This window comes from Hermetia illucens, chromosome 1 (assembly GCF_905115235.1).
Source record: "Hermetia illucens chromosome 1, iHerIll2.2.curated.20191125, whole genome shotgun sequence".
Classification (NCBI taxonomy): Eukaryota; Metazoa; Arthropoda; class Insecta; order Diptera; family Stratiomyidae; genus Hermetia; species Hermetia illucens.
The window spans coordinates 212,636,347-212,658,893 of record NC_051849.1 but is presented as its reverse complement, the minus strand read 5'-3'; the positions used below and the strand labels follow the sequence as shown (position 1 = coordinate 212,658,893).

General features: G+C 42.0%; 1 protein-coding gene across 2 annotated transcripts in view; it reads left to right on the top strand.

Annotated features, from left to right (window-relative positions):
* LOC119659638 (pH-sensitive chloride channel 2-like) overlaps positions 1–22,547 on the top strand; it is a 101,540-nt gene that overhangs the window by 41,274 nt on the left and 37,719 nt on the right. For both annotated transcript variants that reach the window (XM_038067851.1, XM_038067842.1), the window contains exon 2: positions 349–1,187. In XM_038067851.1, coding sequence (XP_037923779.1) covers positions 511–1,187 — 677 coding nt within the window. In that variant the 5' untranslated portion in view covers positions 349–510. The remainder of the gene's footprint in view (positions 1–348; positions 1,188–22,547) is intronic.

Here is a 22,547-nt window from a genome sequence, read left to right as displayed (position 1 = left end):
CCCACAAACTAATAGTCTGACCGCTGTCAAATTTGCACATGTATCTTTTGAAGGTTAGGGTTTACTAGAAATCATATGGTTTTAATACGCCATCTGTGTACTATCCTACGAACCTTTCAGCCCACCTGGCAGTTTAGATGGACTTGTCCCCTTTAATATGCTAATATGAGTTTTCAGTCTAGTCTGAAACATTAAGATTTATTATCTCATGACCTCTTTTTTAACGTTCACTTTTAGCCAACTTTGCTAATCACTTTTTCACCTTTTCATCGATAAATTAATTTATTACTAAAAATTCTGATAAAATTTGAGAACAATAAGATAAAATTATTTCCTTTTCAATTTCAGGTGTTTTTCTTCGCCACAAGTTTCTTACAACAACAATGAACTATTTTCGATGTCAGGTCTACCCTCGGCGGGCATAAAATTATCACATAGTTCTCATATTCGTTTTAATTTCAAAAAAATTCCATGTCCTGAAGTGAATCAAACATAAGTGATTTAATTTTTATGTTCATTCCATTTCAACTTTTGTTTTCCTGTTTCCCATTGAAAAACAATACAAAGCGGAAACACTTCAGCAATAACATAGGCAAAATGAAGAAATTACTAGGTGTAGTGTTAAGTGTTTGTCTTGTGCAACGATTAATTGCTGCAGAAATTGTGATTAGTGCTCAAAAATCAGAACAAGCGTTGACAAATGAAACGGAATTTCCGGAGACATCAGTAATTACACCATCATCATCTAGTGATAAGCCCAATGATAACCAACCAAATCAGGATAGTGTGCCTATAGCAATCGCGAATGATGTTGGTGGTGCTGTTCAAGATTCAAATGATATTCCTCCCTTGGAGGAAGTTGCTCCAAGTGTAGATAGTGGGAATGCCGTCGATATCCCTTCATCTATTTCGCTTTCTGTTGCTTCGGGAAGCGGTGGTAATTTTGGAAGCAACCCAGAAGTTGTTAGTCAGAATGAAACCCAAAGCTCATCTACAACATCCACTACAGCATCAACCACTACAGCATCAACCACGACAACAACATCCACGACAACTACAACTACTACAACAACAACTGCGAAACCTTTGAAAATTGAGGAGCCTCAGCTGATACCACCGGCTGATGTGAACGCTAGCATAGCCAAGATAGATACTCCAGTAAATAAGAAAGGACAAGTTATTATCAGGTATGTATCAAAATTATATTATACTAGACTTTTAGAAATGTCCTTTGACATGTGCGAATGAAGTTTCACTACGCCAGAGGTCCTCCATGAGTCTGAAGTGCGTAGTCCAAAGAGAAGAAGAAAAATCAAACGTTTTCTAGAAAGTACAATTTATTGTATAATAAATATCTGTATGTGTGATTTTTGGACATTGCCCAGCTCCGGCTACAGAAATGTAAGCGCGACGTCCGCTCAGGACGACTGATGAAACGATTAAAAAGCTCAAGTTAGAAGATAGCCCTCGGCAACAACATTTGCTTGCATGGACAACGTGAAGTTCGCTGCACATCGGTTAAAAAATGTGTGCGGTTTGGCAGGGGTGCCACAGCCATTCTCCCTCTGGAGGTTGCCTGATCTAAAGACATCAGAATCATCTGGTTGGACATCTCTAACAATCGGCTCTTGCAGGTCGAAATGGACCACACGCGGTGGCCTAACGTTGTCCTTCTGCTGCTGTGAGAAGGTGTCAGCAGCAACATAACCTGCTACTATCAAACTTGTTGACACGGTGGTCTGCCGTCGATGTCGATGATATAGCGACTATCGTCTAGTCTCCGAAGCACCTTCTGTGGTCCTATATATGGAGCAGTTAATGGCGGTTTGACAACTGCAACGAGTTTGATGACATGTGTGAAGGGTTGCAAATTTGTGGGATATAGGAGGATCTCCGATTTAATGTGGTGCGCTGTAGGTCTTAGTTGTAGGGCGCGAAAGTGGAAACGGACGAAGTAGGTAAATCCTCCGAGCCGAAAAATCTTCTTCCTATGCAGGTTCCCAGTAAGAGTTCTGATGGAGAAGGTTTGATGCTCTCTTTGTACGCAGTTCTGAGTCCCAATAGAATGGTTTGCAGAATTTCCCCCTCTGCCGTTGCTCTGAGGATGGTAAGGCGTTGTGCTAATTCGTGCAGCGCCCATCAGCTTCGCCAAAGATGTCAAAACTACTGCCTTGAACTGTGGGCTTTGGTTGGTTGTCATGGTGAGTGGCGTCCCGAAAAACACGATCAATCCGTATGTTTTTTAATGGTATCGCCTGTGGCCATCTGGTAAATCTATCAATTATTGGTAGACAATACCTATACTCATTTACCGTTGGCATCGTGATGAGGTCTAAGAAGACATGGTTGAAACGTGCCTCCAGAACTTCGATGCTGTTAGACCTATTGCGCATATACCTGTGGATCTTGGCTCTTTGGAATGGAATGCCTTCGCGTACCCAGCGTAACGCATCTTTTCTAATACAGGCCATGTTTCTCGGCCGCTTGGGTGCGACGATCCATGGACGACATCAAAAGCTACTCTCCGTAGTGATGGTGGCAGGTAAGGACGAATTACCCCTGTAGAAACACAGAGGACTCAATCTCCTTCAATCTGCAACGGCTGAATATTGAATGATGTAGCGTCATCAATCGGCAAGTCAGCTTGAGCTTCGCTGATAAGAGAGCGTCTTCAACGGAATTTTCTTCACCTGAAATTTGAACGATAACGATGCTAAACTGACCCATATAATCAAGCTGCTGAATCTACGGTGAAGAAGCCTTCTTAAGAGTTGTTGGAACGCCTTGACCAGAAGCTTGTGGTCAGTACGTATCACGAAATGTCCACCTTCGACGATGTTGGGAAAGTGCTTGAGGTTCGCGAAAATTGCCAAGACCTCACGGTCGTATGGCCTATACTTCTGCTCTGTCTGCGACAGCTTCCTAAAAAAACCAATTGGATGGCACTTTCCACCTGCTAACTGCTCCAATGAATCGTCGATCGCCGTTGAAGATGCATTGACAGAGAGAATGATTCCTGCGTCTGGATGGAGAAAACTCGATATTGTGGCGTTTAGGAGAGCTTGTTTCGATATTTCGAAAGCTTCTATGAGCTACGGAGTCCAGCCGATCTATCTCTGATCTCGCTTCTTTGCATTTCGAAGCTGGTCGTTGAGCAGAGCCTGTGATTGAACTGCGTGTGGGATGTGTGCTCTGAAATAATTGACAGTTTCGAAGTAGCGTTTGAGGTCCCGCAGAGTTTTTGGTCTGGGTTAGCACAGGATGCTTCGACTTCTTCCTGTGGCGACTTGAATCCATGTGCTCTAACTTTAAACCCCAAGAAATTGATTTCTATTTTTGCAAATTCACATTTGTCCCAGTTGATGCCAAGTCTCTTTGCCAAGGATATTAAAGACGATTCATAGATACTTTTGCATGTAGGATGAAGGGATCAAAAGATAGTAGTAGATAGTAATGAAATCTAGGTGTCTAAGAATACTGTGCATGTTCTTCTGGAACATTTGAGTCGCATTTTTAAGACCTAGAGGCATCTCGACGAACTCAAAAAGCCCAAATAGCGTAATCACTAACGTCTTTGGGATATCTTTTTCTGAAACCTGGATTTGAAAGTATGCTCTTTTCTATCGTAGAGAAGACTGTTTTTCCATGCAATTGCAAAAGTTGGTCGTAGATGCGAGGAATTGGATATCTATCTGGCCCTATCTACGCGTTGAGATTCCGGTAATCGCAGTAGGAAGGAACCATCCGGACTTCGACAAGGTCATATATAGGGAACTGGCACACGGGCTGCTTGTAGGCCTGACTGTGCCTAGCTCTTGCAACAATTTGAACCCCGCTTTAGCAGCCTTGAGCTTATCATCAAGTAGTTGACGAGATCTGAAGAAAACAGGCGGGCCGGTGGTCACTATGTGGTGCTTGACTGTTACGGTTGGCGCCGTGATGAAACCTTCTATACCGAAAAAAACGCCTGTAGTACTCCGCGACGAGGGCTTCAATATCCTTCTGCTGGCCGTCTGCACTTGTTTGAATCTGTGATAATGCTGAAATTGAATGGACGATAGCTTGCTTGACTTCCCTAGCTATGGAGCAGAGAGTAGTTTCATCGATGAGGCGTCGTCTTTTCAAGTCAGGGAGAAGACGGTAGTGTGAAAGAAAATCAGCGCCTAAAATGGAGACTTTCACATCTACGAGGACAAACGACCATGGGAATGGGCGGCAAAGACCTAGATTCAGCTGCGCTACCTTACACCCGAATATATGAATGAGTGATCCGTTTGCAGCTGGAACTTTAGGGTTCGAATTCTTTGTCAATGTGCGCCTTATGCGGTAGGATGGTTACGATGGGACCGCTGTCGACCAGGAAGCGTATGCCAGAATATCGATCGTAGATGTGAAATCGGTTTTCACTCCAAGGCTTGTTGAGTGATATTGGAGCTTTATTACTTTAAATTTGGCGGTTTCTTGTTGAAATGGAACGGTAGGTTGCATGGATTGGCCAGGGCGCCAAAGAGGTTCTGGTAAATGCACACTCCATTTGTGTATGGTCGTATCCTTGAAGACAAGCGTTCCCTTCTCCGTAGCCTATCACGATCTGGTGACCTGCTCTGATGCTGCAAACTATGCTGCTCTCTTGAAACAGCAGTGAGATGAGATAACAACTCTTTTATCTCCGATTCTGTATTCCAAGAACATTTGGGGCTGCACTCACAACGAAAGAGGAGGGCGAAATGGGAGAGTCGACAATGGTATCAGCTGCATTCAAAGTTCTTGCGTACTGCCCGATTTAAATATTTTCAGAAGATTGCGCACATTTTGCAGGAGAAGGGCGAGCCATTTGGCTTTGAGGAGGTTTTCTGAGGCATTCGTACCGGCCAGTTGCCTGTGTGACTGCGAAGGCTTCTTATCTCCGAACCCCAATCGATTCACCATGGTCTCCGGGTTCTGCTCTGCTAATTTTGCAAAGCGTTCTAAAATACGCCCTTTTAGCGCTTTCTATCTCTCAGTTTCCAGGGACTTAATACAGTTTACCACAAACGCGGACTCAACTTGATGAAACCATAACTGCAGTTCACTCCAAAATGGTCGAAACTTGCACGACGCCACTACTGCGACTTCTCCGCCACATTTCATATCATCGTCTCCTACCACTTTTAACGCGTTGCCTAGCGTGGGTGGAACGCGCTGAAACGGTGCGATTCTCTTACAGAAGTTACTGAACTATAGGCGACGGGATCACTTTACGTCGTGTAGTGCTGCGTCGACGTGTAAATTATCTATCCCAAGCACGATTGAGGGAGCTCCAGCGATTGGTGTGCTTCAAGGCGTCACAAAAATTGTTGAACCAGCTTGTCCTTATGGTTTATGTGCGCACATGATTTTAAAAGGGGGGTCACCAAAGTAGAAATATCCTTTGACATGTGCGAGTGAGGTTTCACTACGCTTGAGGTCCTCCATAAGCCTAAGCGTACTGGCAAGAAAAAAAGCAAACGTTTTCTAGAAAGTACAATTTATTGTTAATATTTTTGTGTGTGATTTTTGGGCATTGCCCAGCTCGGGCTACAAGAATGTAAGCGGGACGTCCGCTCAGGACGAGTAATGAAACGAGAAGAAGAAATGCTCAAGCTAGAAGTTGGCATGCGGCAATAATACTTGCTTGCGTGCGCGACGTGAAGTTCGCTACACATCTGTTGATGAGTGTGTGCGGTTCGGCAGGGGTGCCACAGACTCATTTAAACATTTTTGAAATACATGTTTCAAAAATTAAAGCTAACCAACGAAGAGATATTGTTAGCGCTAAATGTGAATGAATTTTGGATCTCGCATGGAAAATTGTAACAGCTGGTTCCCGAAATGCGTCATTTGGGAAAATAATAAACCAATCAAAAAGCCAGTGTTTTTTTTTTTAATTTATACTCAAACTTATCTTCAAAAGTTCAAAACTCTGAAGACATGAATAGATATTTGAAAAAAGTTCGGCCATATTGAACAGGTTCTCCATTTTAGAACAAAATGATGTCAAATATGTTAATTTTCAACGACAATACCCGAAAATTGATGATTCAAAATATCTTATCTGATAAAGAGCAGCACATCCGCACTTATCCGATTCCAAAAAAACTCTATATCCTTAATTAAAAGATAACATAAACATTTCCGATGACAATTTAATGAACTTCTAATTTATGAATTATTTAACAGTAATGTATCACGCGCATGACTTGCACAACTGATAAAACTCCACACAAATCATTATCATTCCATTTCAACAATACCTTACAAGACAGCAACAAAACAATGGATTCCCTACCACAGAACAGACGATAGATATCCAAGAGAATGTCCCAAAAAGTGGCACTAATTCTGAGTATGACAAAAGACTTTAAAAAGATACGCGCTGACAAAGATTGAAGCTTTAATTAAAAAACAATATCAATCTAATTTACGGACATGTAACATAGCTGTTGCTGAAATTGCGGCAAGCAGCCAGTGTGCGGTTTCAATCATTGTGCAAAATGCCCTGATATTGATTGGAACGCGTAGCACCCGCGGTTCGAAGACAGTGAAAAATAGAAGATGACGGCGAGGGTGACTATTTTTAAACACTCGATAGCGCAAAAAGTACTATTTTAAGAACGATGTTCTATTGTATTGGACTGATATGTCCAAGTGGCTACTGTTCAGAAATGATCGTTCCCTGATAAGACCTCTTTGGAAAACCCACAGATTTTCATTTGGCTAGTGCAATTCCAAGGAGAGGGACTACCTAAAGGAATCAACTCAGCCAAATTAGCTGAAAATGTAGTTTCCCTGACGATATGGGGTGACCAGTCCTAAATGTGGTTCCTTCCATAAGATTTGTAGCACCAACACCCCACTAATTTCTTCTAAAATTTTAGATAGATGCAATATTAAGCACTTCAAACCCTTGATTAATTTTTAAAATTAAATTAAAATAATTATGATTGTCAAAAAAGGTAAATTGCCCAACCCAAATCTTTAGTTTCTTTTGAAAACTACCGAAAAAACTACGTATCTGTGGCTAAATCAAAACAAAGGATCTTAATTATAATTGTCTTATTGAAGTCTGATATGTATCACATTTTAATTATTTTGCTGAAATTCACTATAATGGCAAAAAAAAGTAAAAAAATCCTACGTGCTGAAACTGATTTGTTGATATCGATTTTCCAAAGATATTAAATAAATTTCTATTGTTTTATTTATTTACGGCACAGTTTCTGTCGCATGAAGAAGGAATGAAATGATTGAATTGAAATTCAGTAAAAAAGAATTCGTAGAAATGGAAAAGATTACCAATGCAACTCACGTGATTATAATTTATTTATTTATTTATTTTTTCATCGTATCGTAACCATTTTCCTTCCTTTTGGATCATTCCCAATGCTACCAAACGTACAAAGATACCTGGTTGGGTCATTCTTTGGTTTAGCGCGAGCCTTCATCCAATAGTCCTTTCAATTCGGTCCCTTCAAACTTTTCCAACTGTCCAGGACGTACCTTGCCTTCAATGTCTAAATCACCATTTTTCTACGCCTCGAAACCAGTATTATTATTATGTTAAGGGAAAGTCGCACCGCGTCCTTGAAGAACTATTGTGCCCCTTTTACTGGTTATAGTGTACCTGTTGATCATAGTATCTCAAGCAGGCCTGTAACCGTTAGGAACTTTAGTATGTTCCCCACTTCCAGAAGTTTCAGCTTTGCATCTGGTATTAAGTGTTCTCCCAGATGTATCGACCTACTTTGCACAAGTGCCGGACACTGTCCCAGGACGTGCATAGAGGTTTCGTCCTCCTCCTCACAGAACCTGCAGGCAGTGTCCGTAGATATCCCTAGCTTCCCTAGGTGATAGTTCAGCCGACAATGACCAGTGAGAATTCCCACTATAATTCGGAGGTTCTTTTTGGTGAGGTTTAAGCAATCCTTTGTGCGCATGGGTTCGTATCCCCCAATAAGCACCCTGGACTGCTCCATCCTTGGTAGGCCCGCCCAATATAGTTCCCTCAACTGTTTTTCTTCGTTTCTTAGATTCATAGCCATGAAACCGTTTCCGATTCCACAGAAGGGTTCTGGCCCGTGTAAAGGCATCCCTGCTCCCTTCTTGGCTAGTTCATCCGCTGCCTCATTGCCTTCCAACCCAGCATGGCCTGGAACCTAAAGTATCCAGACCTTGTTGGACGAGCCGAGTGTATTCAGTCTCTCAAGGCATTCCCATACTAGTTTAGAGTTCACCTGGTTGGACCTAATTGCCTTGATCGCTGCTTGGCTATCGGTGAGAATAGCTATGTTCTGCCCCCTGTAGTTCCTTTGCAGATTAAAGGAGGCACATTTGTCTATGGCGTAAATTTCCGCCTGGAATATGCTAGTGTACCTGCCCATTGGCTCAAAGTACATTTTCCTTGGACCAATGACACCGGCATCCGCTCCCTCTGCTGTGAGGGATCCGTCAGTGTACCAAGTAATCAGTTGCTGGTTTAAGCCGTATGTCGCAGCCACGTTCTCCCAGTTTGCCTTGTTACTCCAACGTGTTTCAAACTTCTTATCGAAGTGAAACCTCGTTGTCATGTTGTCCCTCGGTATCAGTAATTCGGGATACTGCCTAGAAAGGATATCAATCTTCCTTCGATTTAGGTAGCTCCCCGCCTTACTCATACTACCGGCCATCCTGAATATTGATCTCCTTGCCTGCATCTGTATGTGCAGATGGAAAGGGGTTAATCCCAGAAGGACCTCCAGGGATGCCGTTGGGCATGTCCTCATTGCCCCACTGATACACACGCAAGCCAGCCTTTGGAGCTTATGTAATTCCCTGGCTTGTGTGCTGAGCTGGGCTCTTTCTGCCCAGATTACCGCTCCATAGGTAATCATTGGCCTTACTATTGCAGTATATATCCAAAGTAGTATCTTCTAGCTGCAACCCCATTTTTTTCCTGCTATGGATCTTCAAGTCATCAGAGCCCTCGTGGCTTTTCGACAAGTGTTTCCGACATGTGTCTTCCAGAGTAATTTTTGGTCTAGCGTGATTCCCAAATATTTGACCTCTGTTTCTCGTTTCACCTCCATATCATGTAATGTTATGGCTTTCAGGTGATCCAGCTTACGCCTCCTAGTGAATGGTACTATGGTGGTTTTGGTTGGGTTGATCCGCAGTCCCACCTTCCTGCACCAGGCACTAGTAACCCTTAATCCCGTTTGGATTCTATCACATAGGGTATCTTCATATTTGCCCCTACAGATTAGAACAATGTCGTCCGCGTAGCCCTGGACTTGTATTCCAGTATTAGTTAACACGTCCAGGAGTTCATCCACTACCATACTCCACATCAGCGGCGATAGTACTCCACCCTGTGGACAGCCTTGAGTGGTGTTCATGATAATAGAATTTGTACCTGTTTGTACCTCTATTTGTCTGCTTTCTGGCATTTTGCCCATCCAGAGTGCCAGGGTGTTTCCCACTCCTTTGCGGCTCAGGGCATCCTGTATCTCTGTGTGGGATGTGTTGTCGAATGCTCCTTCGATATCCAAAAACGCGCACAGTGCAATTTCTTTTGTTTCTATGGCGTCCCGTAGTACCTCTGTCAGGCTGATACAGAGCAGTTTCAGTTGACCTTCCTGCCCGGTAAGCATGTTGACAGTGATGTAGGGGATTACGCTTTAGAACGTTAGTTCTAATATAGGTGTCTATGACCTTCTCCACCGTTTTGAGTTCGAACGATGTTAGGCAGATTGGTCTGAAAGATTTAGGGTGAAAAGGATCCTTTTTACCCGCTTTCGGAATAAAGACCACTTTTGCCCGTCTCCATGCCCTTGGTAAGTAACCCAGTGCTATGCTCCCCCTTACCACCCTCAGAAGAGACTCTAAGATTATTCCTAGGCCTCTCTGGATAAGTGCTGGGAAAATGCCATCTGCTCCGGGAGATTTCATTGGTTTGAAAGTTCCCACTGCAAATCTTAGCCTAGCTTCTGAGCATACCTCTTTTGTTAGTTTCCAGCTCTCTTTCCTTCCCCTTTTATTCGTTGTTGAGGTGTCAGGCCGATTATTGTCGCCTGCCGCCGAGGGGTAGGACCCCGGGAAATGAGTTCTGAGAAGCAGACAAAGGATATTCCCCCGACTTTGGCTACAGCCTTGTACAGCATGGTTGCTTCTGTGATCTGTTCAATCCCTTCACAGAATTCCCTAAAGCTGTTCCGTTTCGCTTCCCTGATAGCGTTGCTATACGCAGTCAGTGCATTTTTATACCTCCGCCAGTCCCCGGTTCGTTTTGCCCGGTTAAAGAGTTTTCGTACCTCCGTTCTCATTCTGGCTAAGTTCCTGTTCCACCATGGTACATCCCTTGATGACTTGACTGTCTTGGCCGGACAGCTGGCCTCATATGCGTCAATGACGATTGTGTTGAGGTCTTCCACCACCGTTTCTAATTCCAATTCGCTCCTGATGTCACCGTCCCTTTGAAGGTGGGCAATGTTGTTGCTCAGGTGCATTGTGTAGGATTCCCAATCCGTTCTCTTGGAATTCCTTATTATTCTTTTTATTTCGGAATTACCCTCAATGTCGAATCTGATTATCTTGTGATCATCCGAAACCAGTACTCACATGTTTGTTGCGATGGAGCATGTCCTCCATAAACTTCACACAGCGATCGATAACTTTCAGTTGCTTTTTTCTTTCAATTAAAACAAAAAAGTAAAGCTTCCCTCAAATTACATAAAACTTGACATGTTTGAAGCAAAAAAAAAAGAAATGACATTACTGAGATCGGACGGTGATGCTTGGTCAAGAAGTTGGTCGCAGTATAGTTTCGTGCGATTTAATAACACAAACGCCATTTTTTGTAAAATCCTTGAAATTATTATATACCTAATATCTAACATGATACATATACATATATAGGGAGAAAAAACGGTCACCTAAAAAAGTAGAAACTAAAATTCCTTATATGTATTTGCAGTGTTTATTTACTTCGATAAAAATAAGCTCAAATCGTTGAAATCCTATGTTGGGGTTGCCGACTAGATAGTTGATTTTCTCGTCGCATTGTAACGTCCCTCGATACGTGACAGCTTCCTGGAAAAGAAACCCAGAGGGTATCAGATACCACGAAAAAATTTCTGCTCGAAACATGCGCGGATGAGGGTATTCGATGCGGTCGTTTTCAGGGCCAGAGTAGGGTTCGGCGAAAAGAACTAGGTTGTCGTCGCGTCGGCTAATGTTATTTTTCTGTTTCAACATGCAGCTTCTGACTAGAGTTCTTATCCTTGTCGGAATTTCATGGAGCTAATATACCAGCACCCAGAGAATGCAGCGGCACTAAAAATGAACCATCCAAGTAACACCGTCCGAACATACAGTCTCGTCGAAAATGTTCCATCGTGCGTTAAAACGACTGCGCTGGGTTGGGAAAACCCAGAGATAGAGCAGAAAGAGGCCGAATGGATTTGTAATCGCTGTCTTTGGATTGTCCTTTTCTGCACCCGGGATTTGATAGAAGAGCGGTAGAATCCATGTATCGTCTCCTGGGAAGTAGCTTGATTGCATGACAGTCTCATAAATTCCTGCATACTTCCTTTCCTTGTATGCCATGAATCTGTGCTTGGTACGCCCACGGCGTTTGAGCCAGCACTCTTCCAAAGTTATCCGTGGAATGTGCCCTTGGAATCACTGTAAGTTTATTCGGGCTACCTTGGTGCTAGCCATTAGCTCCATTATTACTTGCCACCCATCTCCAATGTCGCAGTATGGTCGCCTTTTGTTTCCCTGTAACAGACTCTCCACCTTGAGCCCTAGGAGATCTAAGTCGTCCAACTTCTTTAGGTCCACATCCCTCCTCGATCATGGCCTTTCGGCCTCTTTAACTTCCACGATTCCTTCGGATTCTTCTTGCACGAAAGACGATTGTAGGAAATGACAGCGAGTTACCACTTCGCGAAATAGTGGAAACGTGAGTCCAGATAAGAGTTGAGGCCCGCTTTCACCAGCAATATTTTTATAATGAGGATGTATCTAATTAAGTTGACTGTGTATTGCAGGCTTTTGATAGGGTTTTGTGGGGACGGAGGTGTTGAAAATTCTACAGTAAAATGGAAAAACAGAATGGCAAAAAAAGCAGAGCTTTGTGGAATGTTGGCAGAGCATGAGCAGAATGGTGAAATCGTGTCCTGGAGCTGGAGCTGATTAGTTATCAAAATGCTGAGGTTGAGCTGCTATAGATATGGGTGAAAGGACAAAGTGTATAAGAGCGTCCTGCAAGAATGAGCCAAATGCTTTCCGTAGTTTTGCTATTCTAAGAGCCAAACAATCAGTTTGGATAATAAGGAGAACGTGTACAACTGACTATGTTACTCGGTTAGCGAACTGAAAACTGAAAATCCACATATTAAGGTCAAAAACTTTGGCTAAGGAAGGCAAAATCGAGATAGGCAGCAGCATTTTTGAGGCCCACAATTCGTGGATCCAACATTCGGAGCATCAGCAGGCTTCGACATCCTCCTCAGAACAGGTGTTTGGGGTTTCAAAGTGCACCCCGGACTTCGTAGTGGACAACCTGGCGAGCCCTGCGCACAGGAACACCCCAGGTATTTAGTCCAGCTTCTGTAGGATTGCCCACATAGACACCGGCATAGTCATTCATTGTGCCCTGCAACGATGACGAGTTATGTGTAAATGTCCTCGTACAATGTTTTGCGCTCTACTAATATTAGACATCAGACAGCCTTCCAACAGTTTCAACGTCTTAAATGACGCTTCGTATTAAATGTCAGGGAATTTCAATGTTTCAATGTTTGCAGCAGTGCGCTCTTGATAAAATGGAACGTAACAGATTTCAGCTGGGTAGGAACCGCTACCTTTTCTTCATTATATTTTGGCGAGCTTCTACTAAACCTCGAAACATATGGCTTGTCAGAGATATCAACCAAACCTTTTCGGCGTGGCATTTCAATCCACGTAAGTGGAAATCCAATTAAATTTCAGTGGTACAGGCAATCTTTATCGTTTCTGCCGTGATTACCGAGCTAACTATCGACCAACCTCCCACATCAGTACTTGACTTAGGATAGCATGGCCTTTCGAAAGTCGATAACTGAAAAGACCATGTCTCTCACCTAGCAGCGGGTAATGGTCCGGAATCGTACAAGTGTTCAGACGCCTGTGGTAATCGGTGATTTGCCATATTCCGTCTGCTTTTGAAATGAAGCAATCAGACTGACTTAATGGCTGGACGGTGGTCAAGTGATGGCTTGTTCCAGTGGAATACGAAACTGCTCCTTGGTGACGAGAACGTTCGAAGATCGGTGGGTCCGTTGTGTAAATTTCGTGATTTACTGGGAGGGCCGGAAGCGAGATGGCTGTGCCTCGAATAGAGCAGACGTCCTCGAATTCTCCTGAAAGTGTAGCACCCTCCGAAATAATTGAGACGCTCTGAGTAGAAGTACCTTCCTCGTCGCCGTAAAAGGTAACCCCAGTTAGAGAATCCCGTGACGTTGGCTACTTGTGAAGCCTGAAGCTAGTTCGGAGTTGCTTCCTCTCTGACGACAGCCTTAGGAAACAACGCATTGATTGAACTTAAGCAGATCAGGAACTTGATTCGCCTGTCGAGGTCATATATATGCAGGCGGTTTTCTCTTTCTGCCGCCTGATTTTCCCTGGTTACTATTGTTGAAAGAGCAACGCATCCTGCATATCTGAGCCTGCGAATGACAGGGGGAGGGGGAAGGCCTTCTAGAGAATTTGGCGAATTGATCCAGTTGCATGCCCTCGGTCTGAAACGTCCTTACTGCTGAAGGTAGATGGCAGAGGCAACCCACGCCAATTGGCTGTCCGGTCAACGAGAATAGTTGGGTCATTCTGAGTCGAAGCGAGAAGCGCGGAGATAGTAAAGTTTTGAGTAAATGGGTTCATCAGAGCTCGTCGAAACTGGAGGCCCTGAGCACCTAAGATGGCCAAAGTGCCATCAAGAAGTCGCTGACATTTTAAAACAAATGGTGAGGAGCGAAACATGACCGGGACAGCATTCACACCTCGTGTTTAAAATAATGCAAAGAAAGTAGTTCAAAATACCATCGAGACCGGGTTAATGAGGCGAGGTGCCAATGAGGTACTCGATTACGAAATGAACTTCTTCTTCTTTTTTAGTTTTTGTCCCGTTCACAAGCGGCTACGGCTTGTTTTGAACGATTGCGCTATTTTGCTCTATCGAAGGCTTGTTTTGGATGCAGTCTCGAGGCTTTCAAATCACCATCTAGTATATGAAGCCACCATTGTTTCGGTCAGCTTTTGGTCGTTTCCTATCAGCTTCGATGTCCAGACCAATCTTAGCAAGTGAGCTCTTCTTAGCGTGAATCACGTGATCATATCATAGAAGACGGCCCTCTCACAACTTCTCCACCACCGAAGAACAAAGAGAGGAATTATACACCAAGCAAACGTGATTGCACAGTAAGACACACGATAATTGAAGCCAGCAAAGGAGCCCACACACTTAGTTAATGTGGTTAAAGTGGAAAAGAACTAAGCGGAGCGTGAGGACAATAAAGCTATCACAAACAATAAATGGGAGACAGGAAAAAACTACAATTGTCCAAGAATTTCTCGTGCAACTAAATCTACCCCACTATTTGGGATAATCTACCCCTTTTTCACTTGAAAGTTAAATGAAAAGCGGCTTACGGCGCATGTAGATTTGTGGCCATTAACACGATAAGTGAAAGGGCCATGCGTTTATTAGGAATTCCCTAGGCAAACATCATCATCATCAACGGCGCAACAATCGGTATCTGGTCTAGACCAGACATCCCGGTTTAGTGTCCAGGTCCACCAATTCGATATCCCTAAAAGCGTTTTGGCCTGCGCCATCGCTCCACCTTAGGCAAGGTCTACCTAAGCTTCTTTTTCTATCATATATATTGCCCTTGTAGACAGTCCGCGCTGGATCATCCGCACCCATATGGATTCAGTCACCCCCCCCCCCCCCCACCGCAACCTATTAAGTCGGATTTTATCTACTACCAGACGGTGTTGGTATCGCTCATAAATTTCTTCGTTATATAGGCTACGGGATCGTCAATCCTCATGTAGTGTTTCCTGTTCACTCCTTGTTGCAGTATAATGCATCCACACAATCAGATTGAGCACGGGGTAAGTTCACAACAGCGAGACAAACACAAGACGAACATAGACACCCATAATGACTGGGATTCGAACCCAAAGCAGCAAGATTGAAGGCTGATGCTCTATTCCCTCAACTATCCCGCCGTCATCCTGATCCTCATGTAGAAGGCCAACATTTTTCATAGGATTCTTCTTTGCATTTTTCTTGGTAGGAAGCCAAATTTCCGAGGAATACAAGATGACAAGAACATTGTCTTGTGCAGCAAGAGCTTTGACCCTGCGTTTCGAGCGAAACAGCTCTGTTGGCAGTCAACAACCGTGCGCAGAATTTGTCTTCATAACTGTTATCAGTTGTGATCCTAATGGAAGAAATAATCATCGGTCTCAAAGTTGTACTTTTCTATCTTTATTGTTCTCAATTGACCAGTGCCATTTGATACTTACAACGGGTAGCTCTAATAATTTCTGAGAGAGAGCATAGTTTGTGATAAATCCTAAAAGTGAAGAATGGCTGTCAACTAACTACGGGTTGGGGATTGTGGAAATAATAATCTTTGTCGACCTATTTGTTATCAGAGGACGATCAAGCCCAGTATTTTTTTCGTAAAAAACAATTATGGAAGAATCTCTGAGACAAAATTAGTTGAACCGCACTATTCAAATCCTTTCTACAGTCACAGGGTGGGGGTAATTCCCCCTGAAGGCTGTATTAGACATTCCAATGAAAAAAGGACTCTGCGCCCGGTTTTTCAGCATAATTTCCAACCCTCGCGCGGATTAATTAAACTAAAAGTATAATTTCGCTTTAAATATTTACCGCAGTGTCGTTCGCCCTGTCGCCCTCTATGGTTCATAGTGTTGGGCAACTAGAAAATACAATGGACGGCACCTTGCAGTAATGGAAATGAAGATGTTGCGTTGAACTAGTGACGTGACACGTTTTGGTCATATCCAAAATGAGGATATCCGCGATCGATATGATGTTGCACCGATCGTGGAAAAATTGCGAAAGAGGCGTCTTCGCTTCTGCCCTAATGAAAATTGACTTGCCAAGATGGGTCTGAACATCGCGTTCGATAGTAAGCGTCCAAAAGGCCTGCCGAAACAACGGTTGCGATTACATCCAAATCAGGCTTTTAATAAAACAAAATGGCGAAACCAATGAGGTCGATTCTAAGGCAATTTTGACGCATTTTCCTTTGCCCATAATATATTCTCATATGTAGATAATTTATCAGAAAAAAGAATATCGAAATTCACTGCAACGCTGCTCATTTTTCACCTTAAAATTAAAATTTAAAAATCGATAACTGGAAGGAAATAAAAAAAAAAACAATTAAAAAATTTCTTTCCTCTTTTTGCCAACTCATTCCATAAATATTAACAATAAAACCGATAAAGAGTTTTATTATTTTCAATAGGAGCTTTATTCATAATCACCATGTTTACTTTTATTTTCACTTTTATCTAATTAAGATACAAAAGTGTATAATCATTTTATGATGCGAGTATTTTGTCATTTATCTCATAAATCAAAATGATTCAAACCGGAACTGGCTTAACTCTTACCCTTATCCGGAAGGTTGCTTTTGTTGTGAGTAATATGTTTACCTCTTTTGATGTTATTTTCTAATTCAATTTCGAATTATCTTAAATGGATTAAACTTGGTATAGTGATATGATATGTTACGATAGAAATCAAAATGCTACCCTCTGAGGATTATTTACTTGAACAAATTAACACGATGTGCATTAGCGCAACAAAAGTGTTTTGCAAATTTATTATATTTCATCTTCACATGAAAGCCATAAGTAAACACACGATAAAAATAGGAAATGGATAGAAGTATAATTAAGATGAAATTCCATGAAGTGGCTTCTAAGCAGTTTGTCAAGAGTACCTCTTGATATTAGTGAATGAACTTTCTATTTTTAATTATTATGAAATTTATTATTAGAAGCTTTCCATGTTCGTATTCTACGGAACCAAAATCACTTCAACTGTATCTTTTTTTCCGCGCAATCCACCAGATTAGCTACTGATAAGAGGAACAATAAAAATCGCCAGTTTAATAAAAAACTCATTATTGGTAACTTGTCTAGTTGAATGGTATATGAGTTCTTAAATCTAAATGTTTTCTGCTTTCTTATTCATATCAGCATGTAACCGCGATTCAGCACCCCCAAACACTCTACACGCTCCTATGTATCTTCTTACTCATACACTTACTTTCTTATCGAATTTTATTACCCTCAATTGTCATAGGCGACGTATAAATGATATACGACTTGAGAAAGTGCTTTGATTTTTTCCCATTCCCAAATGACTTCTGTCGCTATAATATTATCGATAAAAAGATAAGCTGCGAATAATTATTGGTGCTCTACCGGCAATTCACCAAGTAATGTTTTATTTTTTGGAGATAACTAGTTTTCTGACTGTCTTTTATGAGACTACTATAATCAGTTATATATATAGCAGTAGTTGAAATCAATTAAACTATAATTGATCATTATATTATTATATTTACGTTTCCATTAACAAGTCAAGTTCAAGACTTCCACAAAGTTAATTGTAATTAATTTTATATTTTTGCCATTCACTAGTTCGATATTGGGTTATAAATCATACACCAGCTGGTCTGTGTATCCAATAAGGCGGATAAAGCTGAAAATATGAAAAGATATTTTCCATTTTTACAGTTCAATATTTCAATAAGTTTAATAATTTAAGTATTTCACAGAAATTGCCTTTTTTCAGAGTGATTTGATAGCTAGTCTTTCAAGAGAAAAAAGACGAAACTTCCCCTTTTGAATTACAATTCGTATTATTCAAACAAATGTCGTAGTTCGGGAACCAGTTTTTTGCTTCTTTCGTGTTTATTTAAATTTGCTAGTTTATCCTAAATAAATATTAAAGTTCCTTTATCTTCTTTTCGGGGGTCGAAAATCAGAAAGGTGACTTTTACCAAGTATGAAAGCAGGCGACGAAGAGGGAATTCGAACCGGGTCGATTAGCCAAAGGAGAAAATCTTGGGGATATAAATGCTTCCCGAATATTTTAGGACCAGTCTTTGCCTTTTGTATCTTATCTCTCTGCTGCAATGTTTCCATCCGATTCGAGGCCCATTTTGTCGAGGAGGTTTTCCCTTGACTACAGTTTCAGTGACTGCGCAACGGATTCCTGCGCCTTATCCAGTCTAATTTTTTAAGATTTTGAGAAAAACAAAACCTTATTAAAATCAGTTTACTATTATATCTGTCTGTCTGTTTGTCACAGGCATTTTTCTCGGAAACGGTTATTGCGATTGATCCCAAATCTGATGGAAACACACGAAGGTCTTGGCTAGCACTTTCCTAAGCCGGTCTTAGTTTTCACATTTGTTGGGAAAATGGGAGTGCTGAGGGTCGAACGAACAAAGAAACTAGTCAACTGTAAAATCTGAAAAAAATATGGTGCCTAGGCTCCAAAATTTTATTTGCTATGGGGGTCGTGAAAAAGGCTTTTTCGGATCCTTTTCACAGCCAGGGTCTTGGTTTGAATGATTGCTCCCTCTTCAACTGGATGGACTAATTCATCAAATCAAAGGCCCTCCCAGCTGAAATACCCCCTACACCGGTGTTCCTGATATTCGTCCCCTTAATTTTTGCATCCATTGGGTACCGGGCTACGGCCTTTAGCCCATCTTTGGTTCCTAATTGGAGGGCAGATGTAAGAAGAACTTTGTTAGTGCACGTCAATGGAGTTAAGCTTCCAGCATGATGCTTGGCGATTGCGCCCTTGTCTTTCGCTTTGCTTTTTACGTGGATGCATAGGCGTAAGGTGTTACAAACCTCGCGCTTATATTTATACGATACGCAATAAATGCAAAAAATAAATTAGCGCAACAAACCTTCTTTATTTTCGCTTTCGACCTTAAACTTTGGAATGCTATGAACTGGATGAGGATAAAATATTCAAATCATTTTTTAAGGGTCTATGTAAAACAAAACCTTATTAAAGTCGATTTACTATCTGTCTGTCTGTCCGTCACACACATTTTTTTTCGGAGACGGTTATAGAGACTGATACCAAATACAATGAGTTACATGATCTTACGTCAAATTTAAGAGGGGGGGTGTAAATTTTTTTTTAGCAAATATAGTCATCCGAAGACGGTCTTAATTTTGGCATTAGTTGGAAAGGTGGGGAGAGTTGAAAATGATCATCTCTTCAACGGACCCATTCTCAGAAATTTTAATGCCTGGATCCTTGCCCTCTAATCATCTCAATCACGCGACCGCGTCCTCCAGTCTTGGAAGCCCAGTAGTTGCTCGCCATTCGTATTTATTGTGCACTCCCACCATGCTCTCCGTCTTTCTCGTAGTCTCGCTTCGTCGGCACGTCTTCCGCTGATAACTTTTTAGGCATGGGAGCGTTCATTAGGCATACACTGAAGGCGTTGTAGTTTAATGAATTTCGAGACTTCTAGCTCATCGTACACTTCATACAACTCATGATTGTATCGGATGCCGAAGGACTTTCCATTCGAATATATTTAGCAAATGTTCGCAGGCTTGAGTTAGGGTCCAGGTTCACATCCATAGCACTAGTCAAATGATGGTTTTGTGTACGCGGAGCTTCGTGTTTCTGCACATGCTTCTCTTTCATTGGGGGAAGGACTCAGAAAAAAGTCTTATTCGCTAATTGTATCAGCCGCTTGACCTTGTCAGTCTCATTGGCACCCTTTGACAGGCTGCCACGCAGATATATAAAGCTGTCTATGAATTCGATATTGAAATCCCCTACAAAGATGTTCGGATGAGCTGGCGTCCTACTTCTTGATTGCATCATTATTTTCATTTTATCGTCATTAATGCGTAGTCCAAATTCTTTCGCAGCAGTGTTACGAGTATGCAGAAGTTCATCTGCGTTGGCTAGTTTTCGAAACATGATGTTGATGTCATCTGCGTACCCTAACAACTGTGTCGACTTAATGAATACCGATTATTCCAATAGCGTATTCAAGTGCCAAATCAGTACCTGTTTCAAAAGGATCGCTCAACCTATTCTGGATTCTGACCTGTCAGATGGAGTTGGTCATAGTCATCTTCGTCGTTAGCTAGTATACCAAATTGCAGCATTAATGAATCGTTCGACTAGTGGCTAGTGAAATACCTCTGTAGTTTTAAAAACATAATCTATCTCCCTTTTTGTAGATGGGACAGATGATGCTCCTGCGCCAGTCGTCTGAGATCTCCTCGTCCTCCCAGAATCGTAGCAGAAGTTGGTGTATCGCATTTAATAGACCCGTTCTATCGGATTTTAACAGCTCGGGTGGAGTCTCATTCGCGCCCGGCGCTTTGTTTGATCTCAGTGACCGCACGGCGGAATCACCTTCTTCTGCTGTCGGAGGATGCGTAGTGGGGGATCACCAATACCGCCATCAGTTTGGGCTACTTGCATAGGGGTGCTATGTGTCGGATTCAGAAGCTCGGCATCGCTGATGATGTTTACCTCTTTGTCCTTCCAGGGACTAGTCCTTGGTTGATAATCGTTCTTAATTATATTCACTTATCTATATGCTTATCTGGTGTTTCTATTAACGAGGTTTTCATTAATGTTTGCCTTCACCAAGTGATGGTCTGAATCGCAGTCTGCTGGATGCGCTTTTATCAATGAGAACGTGGTCAATTTGGTTGACCATATATATGCGTCTGGTGATTCCAGGTCTGTTTGTGAATGCGTTGCGTGCGGATTCGAAATCAGGCGCGCGTGACACCTCGGGCACTTTCCGGGCTCAGGTTGGTCCTCAGGGTTCCGTTTAAATTCCACCTCTGGCTCACAATTCGCGGTCACTGAAACATTACATGTTTTAGATTTTCTGGTATGCTACCATATTCAGGACAATTTGGGGAATCATCAAATTGAAAGCAGGACAAATGCTGTGTGCAGAAGCCATCGCTTCCTGTGGGGGCCTTAATATTAAGCCATTCCCTAATCTTAGGAATCAGTTTATGCCCCCACCGACCCTTCGAAGACTCGTCACATCTGTGTTGCCTGCGAAGATGCGACTCCGCCTTGCCGCATTCCTGCGCTCTGCGAACCCATCCATATGGTTTACGTGGTACACTCATTTCTCGCGCAAGAACGTCTTCTCGGAAATTGTGTCTCCACACGCCCAACAGTGTGGACGGATACTTCACTATAACAATAACATCTAAATCATCTGCAAAGCAGACAACTATAGGTTCTTCTGGGGCGAAAAGCATAATCAATGGGGTAGACCTGCTATGACGATATACCCTGTGGGACTTTCACCCGTTCTGTGTCGGAATTGGAACACCGAGAGGTAATTTTCGAATGAAACTCACAAGATATCCAGGACCATCTATTGCATTTCAGCCAATGCGTTTTTAATTTGATACCAGGATTGAGTATTCCATATCCAATCATCCATTTACTGCGTCTCTTTCCAGGCTCACCACCGGATTTATTGTATCCATAGTGGAGTGGTACGAGAAAACCCACACTTATGTTCCTACAAGTTATTACCGTTTTCCACTTGAATAGCAGTCCGTTTTAGATGACTCTCTTCATCATCTTCCTCATTGTATCTAAGAAGCACATTGGGTTATGTTGAACTTTTGCTCCTTTCATTAAACAGGGAAACCTGTCCTCTTCATACATGCTACCTGAAGGGTCTAGCTCTAGCTAACGATGTCTTCCACCCCTCTCCTGCTTTTCTCAACGTATCTATCTGCATTGAATTCGTCCGGTCATGTGGTTAGTAACATGCAATTTAAATTTTTCGGTACTACCGTCTGTCTGTCACATGCTGACACGAATTTGGTGGGGATACTAGAAATGTAAACGCCCATGTAAGCAATGAATAGCGTTGTATGTAAAACGGGGTGCTATTTTTTTTCCAAAATACACTCATCCAGGATAACAAAGAAAGGGTATGGAAAAGCCTTTTTCGAGGTAGTGTAATGAAAAATTAAGAAACAAAGACTAAAAGTGGAATAGGAATCATAATACATTCAAAATTTTTACATAAGAATGCCAAACAAACTTTTCTAACAGAAGCATCCAACTTCCGATTTCCCACATGTTATGGACGTCTGTAGTATTGTATAATAAATTCATGAATGAAATGATATATCTAGACTACCATAAGATTCTTGTTTAATGTCCAATCAAACTCCTCACCCAATTTGAAAGCTTGCATTCATTATAGTATCTTAATAGATGACAGTACTCATCCTAACTAACGATTTTACAGCTTTAATCTCTACAAAACCTTATATAAGACTCTATTTATGACTTCTATGACACATTAACTGAATACTTGTAGGGAATACTATCTTTCCGATATATTCCAAAACAGTACGCACTACACATTATCTTCTAAAGATTCTATCTAAACAAATTGGCGCAT